Here is a 16,308-nt window from a genome sequence, read left to right on the forward strand (position 1 = left end):
TCTATTCTCAACATGGCAGTAAGAATTTTCTGTAAAAATACAAGGCAGATCGAGTCACTCCCCTGCTCCAGTGACTTCCCGTCTTCCTCGGAGTGAAAGCTGAAGCCTCCCTGTGACTTATTGTCCCTACATGGTCTGCTTCCCATCACCTCTTAGACCTCACCACTTATTCTCTCTGCTCCAGCCACATCAGCCTCATTGCTGTTCCTCCAACACGGCAGACATGCCCACATCAGGGCCTTTGCCCCGGCTGTTCTCTTTGTCGGGAATGCTCTTCCCCAGAAATCTGCATGGGCACGTAGCATCTGGTAAATGGCAGGCTCCATATGTTGAGGGGCCTGAGCAGGGATGAGAAAGGGAGGGAAGAGGAAGAGGAGACAATGGAGTTTGGCCCTGCGCAAGAAACAAAATGGCTCATCTTGCTTTCTCTGTCTTCCTCCTTATGGGTGACTTGCCCCACCCTGGTTCCTCAGGAAGGACCCCACTCTCCACCGGACCCTCAGAAGAGCCTCAAGCTCTGACGGCATCACATCCCTCTGGGACTCTCCTGGACCTCCTGCAAAGGAAACGGCTCACTCCCCTGGCACTGAGTGTGGCGATCCTCTCTGCTCTGCTCCTGAAGGATGCGGAGAGGGATGGGTCTCCGCCAGCCACTCACTCAGGACACACTTATTTCCACCATCGTCCAGTTGTGAGTACATAGTAAGTCCACCACTGCTCTCCCTCCTCTTAACCCACGCTTCCTCTCCTTCCTCTGCCCCTCCTGACTGCTCCCAGTCATCAGGCCCCGTTTACACACACTAGCAGTCAGGCTGAGGCGGGAATGCTGGAGCCCGGAGGCCCCAACAGCCCAGCCACAGGCCTCTGAGCCTTGGGGAAAAGGCCAGGAGATCTGAGGGGAAGAGTTTGGGGTGGGAGGATGCAAAGGGCAGAAAGACAAGGAAACTGAAGCAAAGAGAAACAGAGGCTCTGATGAGATGGCCATGATGGCACCAGCCAGCAAAAGGGGTCACAGTCAGAGGCAGAAACGGGAGAGAAGCAAAAGCTGACAGATGGCAAGAGCCGGAGACAGGAGGTGCAAGAGAGTCAGACACCTAGAGAGAGAGAGAGACAGAGAAAGCCCAAAGAAAGACAGAGAGACGGAGGAGCAGCCAGCCAGAGAGGGAGGGAAGCAGAGGCTACCCAAAGAGATGGAGAGACAGAGACAGAGACGCAGAGGGAGAGACACGCGCAGGGACAGACCAGAAAGTGCAAAGAAGGCGAGGGAGAGCAGAGCGGAGGCGGCGCGGGGCGCGGGGCGCGGGGCGGGCGCGGCGGAGCGGGCGCGGGCGCCGGGAGCCGGCTCGTAAAAGCCGCGCCGAGCGGGGAAATTGCCGCCAGAATCGCTGAGCTCCACAAAACGCCGCCCGCGCGGCCGCCGCCGCGCCCGCTCCAATCTCCAGCCTCATCGCCGCGCGGGCTGGTTATGCATTTAAATGTTATTTAATTGGATTGCGGAGGAGCTGGGGGCCAGAGCGGCCCCCCGCCCCCGCCCCGCACGCTCCGCACGCCCGGGCTGCTCGCCGCCTCCGCAAATCTGTTTTCCAAGTCACAGATGCAGCGCACCCCCTCCCAACACGCTCCCCCCACCCCGACGGCTCCCCTTCGTGTCGGGGCTCCTTCTTCTGTTCCCCGCTCCCAGACGGAGCCAGAGGACACTCAGAAAGACACAAGTCCCCTGAAGATGTATGAAAACGCAGAGGCTACATGAAAATACTACAGACACACACACACAAAACAGCAGCAAAAATGGGTCACCCTAAATTACCCGTGTCCATCTGAAAGATTTAAAAAATGCAGAGACAAAAGATACCCATGGATCACAAAAATAACCAAATGCATGTGATACACTGGAGACCCACACTCCAGCGGGAACATGGCCTTCCCCATTGAATGGTTCTTACACAGGGACGCTACCACACATGGGAACAAGATCATGCTAATTCAGTGACCTCATGGGTGACACAGAGACCTTCCTCAAAGCCAGGTAAGGAGCAGAACTACATTCACTCTCACACTCAGAGCAAAGCCATCACACTCCGATGGCGCAGCTGTGTGCCTTTCCAGAGTTTGAGGGCAAACCCTTCCTTCAAAGACACCTTGTTCCTCTCCCCATCCACAGCAGAAAGTGTCATCAGATGAGGTTCTGAGAGGCAACAGTCATCAAGTTCCTTAAAACTGAACAAAGAAACAAACAAAACGGAACCCAAATCACAACAGGTAGGCTAGAGGGTAGACACCAGGAAGGCCTTCCTAAGAAGACAGAAAGTTCGTGATCCCGAGGGGTGAGGCTGGGTGTCTGTGGGAAGCTGGCCTTCTCCCCTGTCAACTGCAGTGGGAGACCTCTTTCTGCAGCCTGCACTGGGAGTTATCACCGTCAAGGTAGATGGAAGGACAGAATGACCTGCTGAGGCCTGTCTCCCACACACTCCCAACCAGCAGACAGGAAATTGCTGGCCTGAAATGATCAGGGTCAAGCTGCTTCAATTAATGAAAATGGAAATGGCAACCCGGCTTGGCACAGGCCACCATGGAGGACTTTTCTGGGCTCTCAGCCACCCCCTTTGCGAACCAGGCCTAGAGGCTGCCATCAGGCTGACATCCTTGAGCGGAAGGTAGGGGCAGAAGAATGGGCAAGGAGGCGTGCAGGAAAACTACTGCAGTTTTGTTTGTTTTGTTTTTGACAGAATGAGGAACAAAACAGGGAGCGAGAGAAAAAGGGAGAGAAATTTTTCCCAAATACATTATAATTCAACCTTGACTGGTAAGCTTGGGCTGGGGCCAGGCTGGCATTAAGGCCTCTGAAGAAGAAAGCAATTCAGCTTCCCCCAAAGCAATTTATTTCTGCATCACTTGATGGTCATAGCTGGGAAGTTTATCCATGTGTCTAACCTCAATGCTGCATGCTCCAGTTGAAATTATTTCCTTCTTTGGAGCATTAGGAAAAAATAGACAATAAGCCTACATTCTCCTACACAAGACCATCTGAGGAGTCAAGACTTAGTCTGGTCTGGGCCACAATCTCTGTTCCCTCCCTCCCTTCCACTTGTCTTCTCTGCCCAGCTCTGCCCATGCTGTTTCTGCTCTTTTCTGCTCCAGCACCTGGACACCCCCTGACACAACCTGCTGTGGTTTTCCGTCCCAGAGGCTCACAGAACAAGAGATCAAAGAGGAAGCCCCACTTCCCATCCCCCATAGAGCCACGCCCAACCCTTGGTTCCCGCCATTCCTGGCTCCAAGCCCCTCCCCTCAGCCTGTGTCCTATCCCCTTGCCGTTGGGGTTGAGAAATCTTTGGCGATAACTGTCACTGTGGTCTCTTTTCGAAAAGCCACTCCATTGGAGGCAGCAAGATTGAGCAAGTGTCGAGAGAAGAACTCTCCGCTCAAGTCCTCTCCACACTTCCCACCTACACTCTGAGGGCTAATCGCCTCCTCGGTCAATGTGCCCAGAACGCTGTGTTTAGAACTTGTTCACAACACATTTTCCCTTTGATTTGTACTATAATTATATGCGTGTATCTCCTGGCACCAGACAGTGAGCAACAATGAGGGCAAAGAATCATCTAATTCACCTCTGTCACTCCCCACAGTGACAGCACACAGCTGACACCAGTAAACATTTGTTGACTTGAGAAAGGTAGGTGAAGGACCACATAGTGGTCGAACTCAAGACCCAATCTTTCTTTAAGCCACCCCGTTTCAGCAGGGAGAAAATAAAAGAGTAGGAAGAGTCTCCTTCCTCCCCAACATACTCCATCCGTGTCTCAGAAGCACCCCACCCCAAGGACAGCCTTGGTGTCTTACCGAGTGTGTGAGAGTGTGTGTGTGCATGCCCAGGCATCAGGGTGGGACTGGGAAGCCTTCATCACTCCTCTGGACCAGAACTTGAGTCACCACCCCTGGGCAAAAGCAGCACACGCCAGGGACACCCATGTTACTGGATGGGCACCTTGGGGTAGATCTCCAAAACCTGGCTCATGCATCACTCGCACATTCATCCTGAACCCCCACTCTGTGCCAGGTGTGGGGCTACACACTGGGGAAAGGAAGTGACGAGACCCCTCCTTGCCTTCAAGGCACTCAGTGCCGTGCTGCCTTGACCTGGCTGCACATCCTGGCTCAAAGAGATCCTGTAAAAATAGACACCAGGCTGCCGTTCCAACCTCCCAAATCAAAATCTCTTCTCGTGGAGCTGGGATGCTTGCCTTTTTTAAAACCTCCACGGGTGACTTCTGATTCACAGCAGGGTTGTAAGCCACTGATGTCTAGATCAGTGCTGTCCAACAGAACTTTCCGCAGTGAGGGAAATGCTCCAAATCTGCACCATCCAGTCAGTAGCCACTAGCCAGGGGTGGCTACTGAGCACTTGACATATGGCTAGTAACTGAGGAATTAAATTTATTTTACTTAAGTTTAATTAATTTACATTTAAGTGGCTACTATATTGGACTGCAAAATTCTAGAAGATCCCAAATCCTTTCAGTTCAGTTAGAATCCCTCTCACAATATTGTTTTGTAGCAACTGAAGTCTCCGTTCCCTTTGACTCGGGAAATGGTGAGCCTCTTCTCCCCAAGGACGCTCTTACTGGCACTGAAGAACCTGCTCTAGAATGGGGGCGGGGGCAGTCTGGCGGGATTTCGTCCTGTCAGCTAGCTAACCCACCACACCAGCCTCCATCCCGACCCCTAGACTGGAGAAAAGGCACTCCTGAGGACCCTATTCTGTGAGAGGCTGACATTGGTAGGGGACAGAAAAAGCAGTGACATGACTTCAGGTGCCTGTTATGGACTGAATTGTGCCCCCTCAAATTCATATGTTGACGCTTTAACCCCCATTGTGACTGTATTTGGAGACGGCCTTTAAAGAGGTAATTAAGGTTAAGTGAGGTCATAAAGCTGGGCCCCTAATCCAGTATGATCAGGGTCCTCATAAGAGAGAGATACCAGGGAGGGGTGCCCACAGAGAAAAGGCCATGGGGCAACCACGAGAAGGCAGCCATCTGCAAGCTCAGGACAGGCCTCAGAGGAAACGAACCCTGCTGACATCTGCATCTGGGACTTCCGGCCTCCAGAAGTGTGACAATAAATTTGTCATTTAAGCCACCCACTCTGTGGTATTTTTGTTATGGCAGCCCTAGCAGACTAATGCAGTGTCCTTGGGAAAATGCAGGCCCAGGACCCTAATCAGCCTCTCCCTGACAAGATGCACCCAAGAATTGAGCACAAGAGCCCCCCTAGAAGCCAGACCCAGCAGTGACTCTGCCACACCTCTGCCTTCAAGTCATCACCCTGGTCACTACTGTTCAAGCGCCTTTATGCACTGCCCAGCTCCAGCCCCACCCTCTCATGACTCTCACCCAATTCTAGGCTTTCACCCACCTCTGCTACCTGCCAGGACATCTGCCCCATACACCAGTCCCCTCCCTTCCCATTCCTGACCCATGGCACTGCTCCGCCTCCTGTACACCTGCCCCTTCATCCCCATCTGGGCGTTTCAAATGTGTGTGTTCTATGCATCTCACTTCCCCACTGGACTTTAAATTCTCAAAGATTAGTTTAGCATTCCAGACCCTTCACAAGCTGGCCCACTCCCTCTCCAGCTTTTTCTCCCAATTGGGCCAAGTCAACTCTAATCTACTCACCACCCCTTGAACATAACAATGCTCTTCTGTAGGCTCTCCAAAACTTTCCCAGTCCCTAAGGCCACCTGAAACGCCACCTCCTCCAGAGAGCTTTCCCTGACTACTTCAGCTAAATACATAAGGGAACAACGGCTTCTCTCTCTGTGCAATTATTCCACAGGGCCTAATCCAGGGCTCTGCAATGTGGGGCACTGACTAGCAGTGACAGCAGAAAGAGAGGAAAGGAGTCTGAGGCATGTGGGGGTGCGAAACTGTCAGCAATTCTGATGCTAACGACCTGGAGTTAGCACATACTCCACAGGTGTCAGGGCATAATCGCCAACAAGACTGCCCTCACTTCAGATGCCAGTGGCAAGTACAGGGGTCCCCTGCACTTCTGACCTACTGGTTACAAATCTGGAGGTTCCCATGATCCCCTTAGGTTCAATAATTTGCTAGGATGACTCACGGCACTCAGAAAAGCACTCTACTTACAATTAGTTTTATTATAAAGTTTACAAATCAGGAGCAGCCACATGAAGAGACACAGGGTGAGGTCTGGGAGGACCCCAAACACAGCTTCCATGTCTTTTCTCCGTGCAGTCAGGAGACATCATCCTCCTGACGCATCCATGTGTTCACCAACCAGGAAGTCCACCAAAGCCTCAGTGTCCAGAGTTTTTATTAGGGTTTCATTGTGTAGGCATAATTGATTGAAATCATTGACCATGTGGTGGAACTCAATCTCCAGCCCCCCTACCCTCCCTAGAGGTAAAGCTGATATCACCTGGCTCAAAGTCCCAACCTTCTAACCACATGGTTGGTCTCACTGGCATGGTCAGCCCTCGGCCTGAGTCAAATATTAGCATAAATTCAGGCATGGTCTGAGGGGCCCACCAGTGGTAACAAAGATCCTTCTATCACTTGGGAAACTCCAAGGACTTAAGAGTCTCCCTCCCAGGAACCAAGGACAAAGGCCTGTCAAATTCTTTATTATGGGGCCAGCCCTGTGGCCGAGTGGTTAACTTCACGCACTCCACTTCGGTGGCCCAGGGTTTCACTGGTGTGGATCCTGGGCACAGACATGGCACCGCTCATCAAGCCACGCTGAGGCGGCATCTCACATAGCAGAACTAGAAGAGCCTACAAGTAGAATATACAACTATGTACTGAGGGGCTTTGGGGAGAAGAAGAAGAAAAAAGATTGGCAACAGATGTTAGCTCAAGTGCCAATCTGTTAAAAAAAAATCTTTATTATACACTTTGGCTGGAGGAGGGGGATACTTGTACTAAAAATCTTAATTTTGAAAGCTGGAGACCACCTGTCCCAAGAGATAGAGCTCGACCGTGTGTTCCTCGGGAAGGTGGTCTCAGGACCTGCTCTGCTCCCGACTCGAAGCACTCTCCTGGCCCCTACCAAAGGGGCCCGCCAACCAGTCATGCAGCAGACAGAAGAGACGAGTTAGCTGGAGATCCCAGGCTCCCATCCACCCACCCCTGCTCCCCGCAGTGTCCCCAAACTGCGGGACAGGCCTCTAACAGAGACCCTGCAGCTTTGGTAAGGCAACTGGTCTGTTTACATCAACGCCCTCAGCTACCCAAGAGAACCCTTTGCAAACAGTGAAGAGGTAAGAGAGAGGAACATCTAAACGACCACCTTCCATCCCTGACATGCAGGAGGGAAAAAAAGGACCAAGACAAAGGGTTTAGGAGCTTTTAATGCTTAAGACTGAAAAATCATAAGCTGGGTTTTTCATAAAGTCATTGGTCCACTGCTGGCAGGGCTAGAATCCGCCCCTCGCCCTGGCCAAGGAGGAGGCCCAGACCCCCCAGCAGGGTCTTCAGGGTGGAGGGGCTTCCTTTGTAGTGCAGTGACTCCCCAGCCCGGAGGCAAGAGGTGTAACGAGTACCCCTGTGCCAGGCACTATGCAAGGCACTCTCAAGGGTTGTCTCAGTTAACCCTCACACCAACCCCATGGGGAGGGATCCCTATTTTAGAGATGAGGGTCCTAAGGCTTGGAGAGGTTAATCAACTGGTCCCAAGTCATAAAGTTCACAAGTCTCAAAGCTGGGATGAAAATCCCAGTCTTCGGGCCTTTCCCACTCTGCCACACTGAATTCTTTCTCCCTCTGATCCAGCCTCAGTCTCTCATAAGAAGTTCACTCTTACCATCCTTGCCCCATGCTTTCTCCTGTGAGGAAAGGGGTCAGCTGAAGCAACCTGTTCTATGAGGACAGGTGGGGATCCTGGCAGGATCTTTTCTCTAAAACAGCAAATATGACCTCAGAAGTCACTGTGTGGGTGACTCTCAGCTGAAGAGAGACTCCCAAGGAAACAGTGAGGTAGAGCAGTTTGCAGCTGCTGACTCTCTGTGGAGCTAGGTACCACAGAGCCAAAGAGGCAATGCTCAAAGGAAGGTGACGAAAGCAGGGATCAGAGGGCAAGCAGGAGCAGTGTCAAGACTGCCCGAGCGGGTCGGAAGACAGCTCCAATGATCAAAGAACGCGGTTCCCAGGAAGCGGGGAGCTGAGGATGACCTTGTTGCTTGTCCAGGAGGCGTGTAGATCTGCGTGCCCAAGAATGACTTGGGGCCTTGACTGTGTCCTATGTGCCCCAGGGGCACTCATTTTGTTAGCAGTGGCAGCAGCCCCAACTCATTCAGTCTCTCCTTGGCCACCGTCTCCCAGCCCCTGTTGGCCTGTGGGCTACGAGGTGAGGGGTGCAGGAGCCCCTCCACCTGGACCTCGGGCATCAGGCCTGCCAGAGCCCGTCGTGCCCGCTGCTCAGCCACCCGCCCCACTCCCACCACCAGCCGCACCCCCAGCAGCTGCACCTGCCGGCAGAGGGCCGTGTCACAGACCCCAAGAAGCTGTTCTCGCTGCTTGGCAGGCAGCTCAGCAGGGGTGAGGTTGCGCCCACTGGGAGCCAAGAAGAGCAGAGGACACAGATTGTGGACAAAGCAGTGACGGAAGAAGGCTTCAGGCTGTCCACAGAGGTTCCGGAAAAAGCCCCAGAATCGGGCACCGCTCACCTCTGACTGTGGACACTCCAGTCCCAGCACTGGTCGCTTAGGGTGCTCTTGGGGAGGGGTTAGCACAGGGCCCCCAATGCCCAACCAGTCCCGCACGACATTCACTTCCCCAAAGGGCACCTGTGGGGAAGGAGAGAGACATGAGGATTTCACACTGGAGACCCGATGCCTGGGCTCTGGACCCCTTTCCACCTTCCAGGAGGATCTAGCCTGCAGACACACACACACCCCCCCCACCACCACCAAAGGCCTGAGACAAGGATTCCTGGCCCTGTGGTTTGATCCTGTCCGTCTCTCCAATTTTTCATTGTGGGCTGTGGTCCAGAAGAATCTATTTGCCTCTACCCCACTAGCCTTTGGGACCACGTACAGGAAGTACATAGGGATATCTGGCCCTACCCAGGGCGTGATGGGTAGTACCGGGAACAAACAGATGGTCTGACACAGAAAGGGAGCCAGGGTCAGAGGAGGCACAAGGACAGGGCTGACCACTGCTCTCTGGGTGCCCTCTCAGCCCCAAGCCTCAGGCTGTCATTTCCATCGATCATCATTGATCACCCTTCATCCCCCAGTTGAGGTCAATAAAAGCGATTGAGCCTCCTGCCCTGCAGCCTCTTCCCCTCCCCCACCTGCCGAGCAGCCCAACTGAGGGGCAGTCACTCACAGCGAGGTCTGAAAGGAAAGCAAGTAGGTCCTGGAACCTGGCTCTGCTCCGAACCTCTCCTCAGCTAAGAAACAGAACCCAGGATGCCTGAACGCCTGGCATCTCTTCCAGACCCACCCCTGTCAAGCAGTCTCCCCTGAGGACATGGTAGCCCTGGTCCCTCTCCTGACCCCAACCACACTCTAGGGAGAGGGGAGATCCGGCAAGGTAAGGATGAGGCTGGCGGAAGACAGGGCTCTCAGAGGCAATTAGTGGACAGCTCACAGGGGAAACGGAACTACCATTAATGTGCTGGGTTAACTACGGCAGCGGGGCCAGGAGACTGTCTGAGAACACAGGAGCCAGTGTGTGTGTTGGGAGGGGATGGGGGCTGCAGCCATGCACATGCTCCTCCTCCACAGCACACGCAGGCAAGCATCCACCTTGGGGCCTCCCACCCCACCCGCCAGGAGAAGCCAAGCCCTTTACCCCAGTCTGGGCCATGCCGAAAGGTCCGGGGTTCATGCCCAGGAAGAGCACTTCCTTAGGACCCTGGCAGTAGCGGGTCACGTAGTTGCGATGTGGCTCCCACGCATACTCCACGGGATTGTAGATGATGCCCACAGGCTCTGAAAACTGCAGTTGGCTCAGCTCAGCATTAAGCCGAAGCTCCTCCTCCAGGAAGCCCTCAGCCAAGCTTCGAGGGCAGGGCTGGGGCTCCATCAGGCCACCTGCAGGCTCATGGAGGGGCCCCAGCAGGAAAGCCTGGGGCACAGCCATGTCACTGTCACCTGGAAAAGAGATGGACAGTAGCCCCATCAGTCCTCAGCCCTAGAGTGGGAGGGATCCAGGCTGGCCAGGGCCCCTAGTACTATTTCTTGAGCTCAGAAGAGACTGTGTCAGTCATCCCCCAACCTCCACACAGGACTGAGCTCATCTCAGTTCTTGGTAACAAAGGGCCCGTCCTCTCCCCGCTTCAAGTATCCTTCCTCTTCCTCTATCACCTGCTGAGAATAGCCCATAACCAGCAACCATCCCCCACTTTCCATCAGGCACAGGTCTTGAGTCACGAGTTCCTAGGCCATGCCAAGCACATGGTAGGCTCTCAATAAATATTTACGGGCGGCAAACTCTCAGCACCTTTACATCATCCCTAATAAAACGAGCCGAGCCAGGATGGCCCGTGTCCTGGAAACGGATGCTGAGGAATGAGAGGCAGGTGCACAGCCACAGCCCAGAGACTAATTAGAGGGCTAATTACAACAGCTTCCAGGTGGCGAGCAACGGCTCTGTGCCAGATACACCTCATTGAGCCTCGAAACAACCCCAGGAGGTGGGGATTATTGCTCCCATGTTACAGGTGAGAAGACTGAGGCCTAGCAAGATCGAGCCACTGGCCCAGAGTCACGCAGTTAGCATGTAATGAAGCTGGGATTTGAACCCAAACTATGTGACTCAAGGCTGTGCTCTTAACCACCCAAACCATCTTGCCTGAGAGACTTCGATCAGCCCCCTGCTAATTCTACAACCCCAGCCCAGCTTCTTGCCCACATTCAAAAATCCTCAGTAGGGGGCCAGCCCGGTGGTGTAGTGGTTAAGTTTACACACTCCGCTGTGGCAGCCCGGGGTTTGCAGGTTCGGATCCTGGGCATGGATCTACAGACCACTCATTAAACCATGCTGTGGCCGTATCCCATACACAAAATAGAGGAAGATGGGCAAAGATGTTAGCCCAGGGACAATCTTCCTCAAGGAAAAAGAGGAAGATTGGCAACGGATGTAGCTCAGGACCAATCCTCCTCACCAAAAGAAAAAAACAACAAAAAAACCCACCTCAGTGGTGAGTGAGATTACCACCAGACACAGAAAAGACTCTTACAGGGCCGGCCCGGTGGCACAGCGGTTAAGTTTGCACGTTCCGCTTCTCGGCGGCCCGGGGTTCACTGGTTCGGATCCCAGGTGCAGACATGGCACCACTTGGCACACCATGCTGTGGTAGGTGTCCCACATAGAAAGTAGAGGAAGATGGGCACGGATGTTAGCTCAGGGCCAGCCTTCCTCAGCAAAAAGAGGAGGACTGGCAGTAGTTAGCTCAGGGCTAATCTTCCTCAAAAAAGAAAAAGAAAAAAGAAAAGAGAAGACTCTTACAAGCTGTGTAACCATGGTCAGAGCCTCAGGTTTCCTCAACCAAATACAGATCTTCCTCGACTTAGGACGGGGTTATGTCCTGATAAGTCCATTGTGCGCCTGATTTAACCACTAGGCCACGGGGCTGGCCCCCATCCTAAGTTGAAAATATCGTAAGTGGAAAACGCATTTAATACACCTAACCTACCAAACATAGCTTAGCCTAGCTTACTTTACACGTGCTCAGAACACTTACATCAGCCTACACTTGGGCGAAATCATCTAATGTAAAGTCTATTTTATCATAAAGTGGTGAATATCTCATGTAATTTACTGACTACTGTACTGACAGTGAAACAATGGTTGGATGGGTCCAGAAGGGTTGTAGGCGTACCGGTTGTTTACCTTCATGATCAGGTGGCTGGCTGGGAGCTGCAGATCGCTGCTGCTGCCCAGCGTCACAGGCGTATCCTACCTCACATCACTAGCCCAGGAAAAGATCAAAATGCGATGTACTGGATCTACTGAATGCCTATCGCTTTTGCACCATCCATCGTAAAGCTGAAAAATCATAAGTCGAACCATCATAAGTCAGGGACCATCTATACTAAGAATAATATCCACTTCGTAAGATTGATATAAAGGATGGAAAGAAATGTTATGTGTAAGTGAGGGGGGGAGAACAAAAGAGGGGAAGGGGGGAAGGGAGGAAGGAAGGAAAAAGGGGAAGACAAAGAGGGAAGTAAGGGGAGGAGGCGGGGGGCAGAGGGAGCACTCCAGTGACCTCTGTCACCTGCAAAGGCCGTTCCTTCCAGTCTTCCTTCTCACCACTCCCACGCAAACCCAGTGTTCCAGCCTGATCATTCCACTCACACTTTCAAAATGCCTTTCCTACCCCAACTTCCGAAACTTGGCACATGCCATTTCTACAAACCCAAAGCAAAGTTACTCCTCAAGTCAACCAGGACAGACTCCCCAGCCGCTCCACACATCCAAATCGTACCCATCCTTCAAGATGCAGCTCAAACCACTCCTTTGGTAACGCCTTCCCTCCTCAGGACACTGCACATTTGCCACAGCTCCTCAACCCCATCTCACACGAGTAGGGCTAGTGAGGCCTGGGAATCAGGATTTTAAACAAGTTTCCCCATGTGATTCTGATGGTTGGTGAAGGCTGAGAACCATCGCGTCACCATGGTTAGTGGCTTCTTCATGAATTCACACCTTGCCTCCCCAACTAGATTTGAGCAGATCAGAGGCCAGGCCCTGTTCGATTTCCCTCCATATCTCCAAGGTCCCAGCTCTTGTTAGTCAACAAACACCTGCTCAGCTCTGTCCATTCCCTTCTTTTTCAATCCTGTTTAAAACTACCTTCTACCAAGGAGCCCTTCCTGATGGACTCCTCTCCATTTCTTTTTTTTTTTCCCCTAAGATTTTATTTTTCCTTTTTTCTCTCCAAAGCCCCCCGGCACATAGTTGTATATTTTTAGCTGCGGGTCCTTCCAGTTGAGGCATGTGGGACGCCGCCTCAGCATGGCCTGACCAGCGGTGCCATGTCCGTGCCCAGGATCCAAACTGGTGAAACCCTGGGCCGCCGAAGTGGAGCACGCGAACCCAACCACTCAGGCACGGGACCTGCCCCCTCCTCTCCACTTCTATATCCTGAGTTCACTCAAGGCTCAGCTGCCCACTTTGCACTCTGCCTGCTTCCTTCTAAGGGCTTGTCAGGCTCTGGGCATGTTTCCATCACGTCTAGGCCCCCCCCCCACAGGGCAAGGACCATGGTTCTTCTTTCCTCTCAACCCCTTGCCCAGGTCAAGAGTAACCTCTTCCCCCAGGAGGAACTCCCGGCTGACCCAACAGCTCGATCTATCAACCTGTTCTCTGACCCTGGCCTGGGGGAAGTGAGAAAGAAAAAATCAGGGACCAAACTTAAGAACTCCTTCCCCAGACTGATCTCTGAAGCCTTTAACTGATCTGCCCAGGTGATTATCCAGGGCCCACTGGACTCAAACAAGCTGAGAAGGGAGATGTGCAGAACTCAGATGTTTCAGGAGCCCTTGCTTTGCTTTGCCCAGGCCATGCCAACATCAGTGGATTGGCTGCTCCAGCTCTGGGATCTCTCTCAAGTCTTAAGTTGGGCCTACATTTGATCATTAGAGACCTATGCTGGAGACAGCAAGGCTGGTGGTTCACAAGATGACAAGGCCTTATTTCCAGTGTTCCAGAGTTTCAAAGCCTGACTGCAAGAGCCACAGGTTAGGTGTCAATTGACTCAAAGTCTAATCCTACTTTCATCTCTAAAAAGAATCTCTTAGCAAATCATTTACCTCTCCTCTCTATGAAATGAAAATAACAAATTCCATCCAACCTACAACCAGTTGTTAACTCATTTATTTTTTCTAATATTTATGAGTCTTTTGCGTGACAGGCACTGTGGCAGTCTCTTGGTAAGAAACAAATACAAAATGAGTAAAAGGTAGGCCAGGCTCAGAGACTACTGTGAGACGACAGAAGGACAACTGTACATATACTGTGATTCGAGCTTTTAATGTCCTGAACAAAACACTATGGGAGCCCAAAGGAGGCACTTGGAAGTCCTACCTAGAGTGACCAAGAGCCAGAAACTCAAGAAATGTAGATACTTTATAAATCACAGTGTCATATTACACTAACTGCAAAGGAAGCAGAGGGTGATCCAGCGATTATGTCTGGCCACCTAGGTTCTCTGACACTAAACCCAGAAGTGAAGAAGGAATCCAGAACACTCCACACCCCTGTCCCTTGGGGGCACTCCAGGGATCCACAGGGACAATCAGCAAATCCTTAAACGAAGAATAAATAATACACTGCGAATAACAATAACAGCGCGTGGACTCAAAGAGACCACTACATCCCTCCTCCTGGTTCCGAGGGGGCCGAAGACTAAGGCTCCCTAAGAAACCGCGCCCGCCCGCGGGCTCCGCCCGACGGGAAAGCCGCGTCCTCGCAAGACTCCAGGGCAGTTCCGTGGGCTCGGCTCTCCTGCGCGAGGGCGAGTCCCAGACCGAGCGAGCGGCCCAAAAACACCGACATTCCAGCTCCCGGCCTGCTGCCGCCCCGGACCCCCGAGGGCCCTCAGCTTGCCCCGGAGACCCAGGCCTCCAGCCCCCTACTGCCTCACCTGGTCCAGGTCCGCGTGCGGTTTCCGGTTTCTTATCCCACCCACCCCTGGCGCGGAGGACAGTGGGAATCGTAGTCTACTTTGTTTAGGGAAGGAGATTGGCGTAGCCGAGGCCACTTCCGCCGGAAATGCTCAAATCCCCGGAAGGCGAGCCAAATAAGCACTAAGTGATGCTGGGGGTTGTAGTTTATTGTTTACATAGGGGTAAATTGAGAAGTCTTGGGACGCGAGAGGCCAGGCTCTGTGAGGACCTCGAAGATGCTGGGTTCTAGCTCTAAAGGTCATCACGCTTTCAAAATTTCATTCACAACACTTTTCCCAGAGTGATTGCTAATCAGGGAGCTTCAGCCATCCCCAATCTCTCACCCACCTGAGGGTATTAACAATGGATGGAGACTATTTCTGGCCCTCCTGCTGCCCCTGGTATAAGAGACTTCTCCTTTGCAGCCCTGGAAGGGCTGTATATAGAACATCCACGGAGGCACTTCTGGCATCTCCTAACAACTCTTCACTAATGGCTTTGAGACTCATACATCTCTGATTACTGTCCAAACCCCTGTCTCCATGGCTTTACCATTTGACTTCTCTCCCTTCTCTGCCTTGCTTTCTGCCCAGCCCTATACTCCCCCATCCCCTCAAATACTCTGCCCAGGAGCCTTTCCTGACCATCCTAATCCCATGGCTGCACCTAACAGTCTGTTCCCTCCCTCTTCCTCATCCCAGTACCAATGTCCAAAGCTGTCCACTCCTAGTTTTGTTCTTGTCCTCTGTCTAGGTCTGTTTCTATGTCCTGGCTATAATATATTCGTTAGACTGGAAACCCCCTAAGGCCAGTTATCTTCTGGCTTCTCCCACCCTCTGCACACCTCAGCACAGCCATGACTCAGATAAGAGAAAAGCAAGGTCTCCCTGCAGGTGGTAAGGAAGGAGACCAATGAACCCCAGAACAGGGAGAGGTGAGAGAACAAGGATGCTACCCTGTCCCCAAGCCTCCCATGCTCTCCTACCAACAGACAAAAACTTCATGGGGGCAGCAGGAGCTTCAGGGAACTATGAACAGTGACCTTCTGACACCAAAGGTGAGAAACTACCTCCACCCTTCCAAGACTTTGGAAACTGAATTAATCATCCACCTCACAATGTCCATTCTTTCTTGAGGTTTAATTTGTGCCAGATTTTCTCCCTCTCTGTGTCTTTGCCTCTCTCTGCTTGTGTGAATGTATCTCTATCCCTAATCTCTTGTGGAACTTTCTCTCTGTGTCTCTGTCTCCCTCTGTGTACATCTATCTCCATGTCTCTGCTTCTTCCTCTGGAATGACTGAAATAAGAGTGTCCTGAGCTTCTAGAACCGACTCCCACCTCAGGCTCCTCTCTCTCCGTGGATCTATTCATTTGTGTGTCTCGGAACAAAAATTAGAGAGGAGGTGAAACCACACTGTGGTGTCATCTCATCGTTAAGACTTCTAGGAGCCTCACCATCCCTTGGACAGCCCTCCTGCCCACCCCACGCCTCCCCGCTTGCTTGCCAAGCACTTCCAGTTTATCATCATGGCAGCCCCTCCACACTCCAAGTCGGCTTCTGGCAAGGCAGTAAGGAGTGAAATGACTGACACGCAAGCAGAGATCCCCCAGGACCCCTACCCCCAATTTCAACTTCCTGGAGGAGTTGAATGACTATTTCTG

General features: G+C 52.5%; 1 protein-coding gene across 4 annotated transcripts; it reads right to left on the bottom strand.

Annotated features, from left to right (window-relative positions):
* Positions 1-6,146: 6,146 nt before the first annotated feature.
* Positions 6,147-14,740, bottom strand: SMUG1 (single-strand-selective monofunctional uracil-DNA glycosylase 1). Of its 4 annotated transcripts, none has more exons than XM_005611255.3 (4): positions 14,626-14,740; positions 11,868-12,023; positions 9,825-10,126; positions 6,147-8,812 (listed from the first exon to the last, which is right to left on the bottom strand). In XM_005611255.3, exons 3-4 carry the CDS (start codon positions 10,113-10,115, stop codon positions 8,285-8,287), a joined length of 819 nt encoding a protein of 272 aa, XP_005611312.1. In that variant the 5' UTR covers positions 10,116-10,126; positions 11,868-12,023; positions 14,626-14,740; the 3' UTR covers positions 6,147-8,284. The 4 variants fall into 4 exon arrangements, with proteins under 4 accessions (XP_005611312.1, XP_070127672.1, XP_001504607.1 ...); XM_070271571.1 differs by having other exon boundaries at positions 11,857-12,023; XM_001504557.5 differs by lacking the exon at positions 11,868-12,023.
* Positions 14,741-16,308: the final 1,568 nt, after the last annotated feature.

The sequence above is a fragment of the Equus caballus genome, chromosome 6 (assembly GCF_041296265.1).
Source record: "Equus caballus isolate H_3958 breed thoroughbred chromosome 6, TB-T2T, whole genome shotgun sequence".
NCBI classification, from domain to species: domain Eukaryota; kingdom Metazoa; phylum Chordata; class Mammalia; order Perissodactyla; family Equidae; genus Equus; species Equus caballus.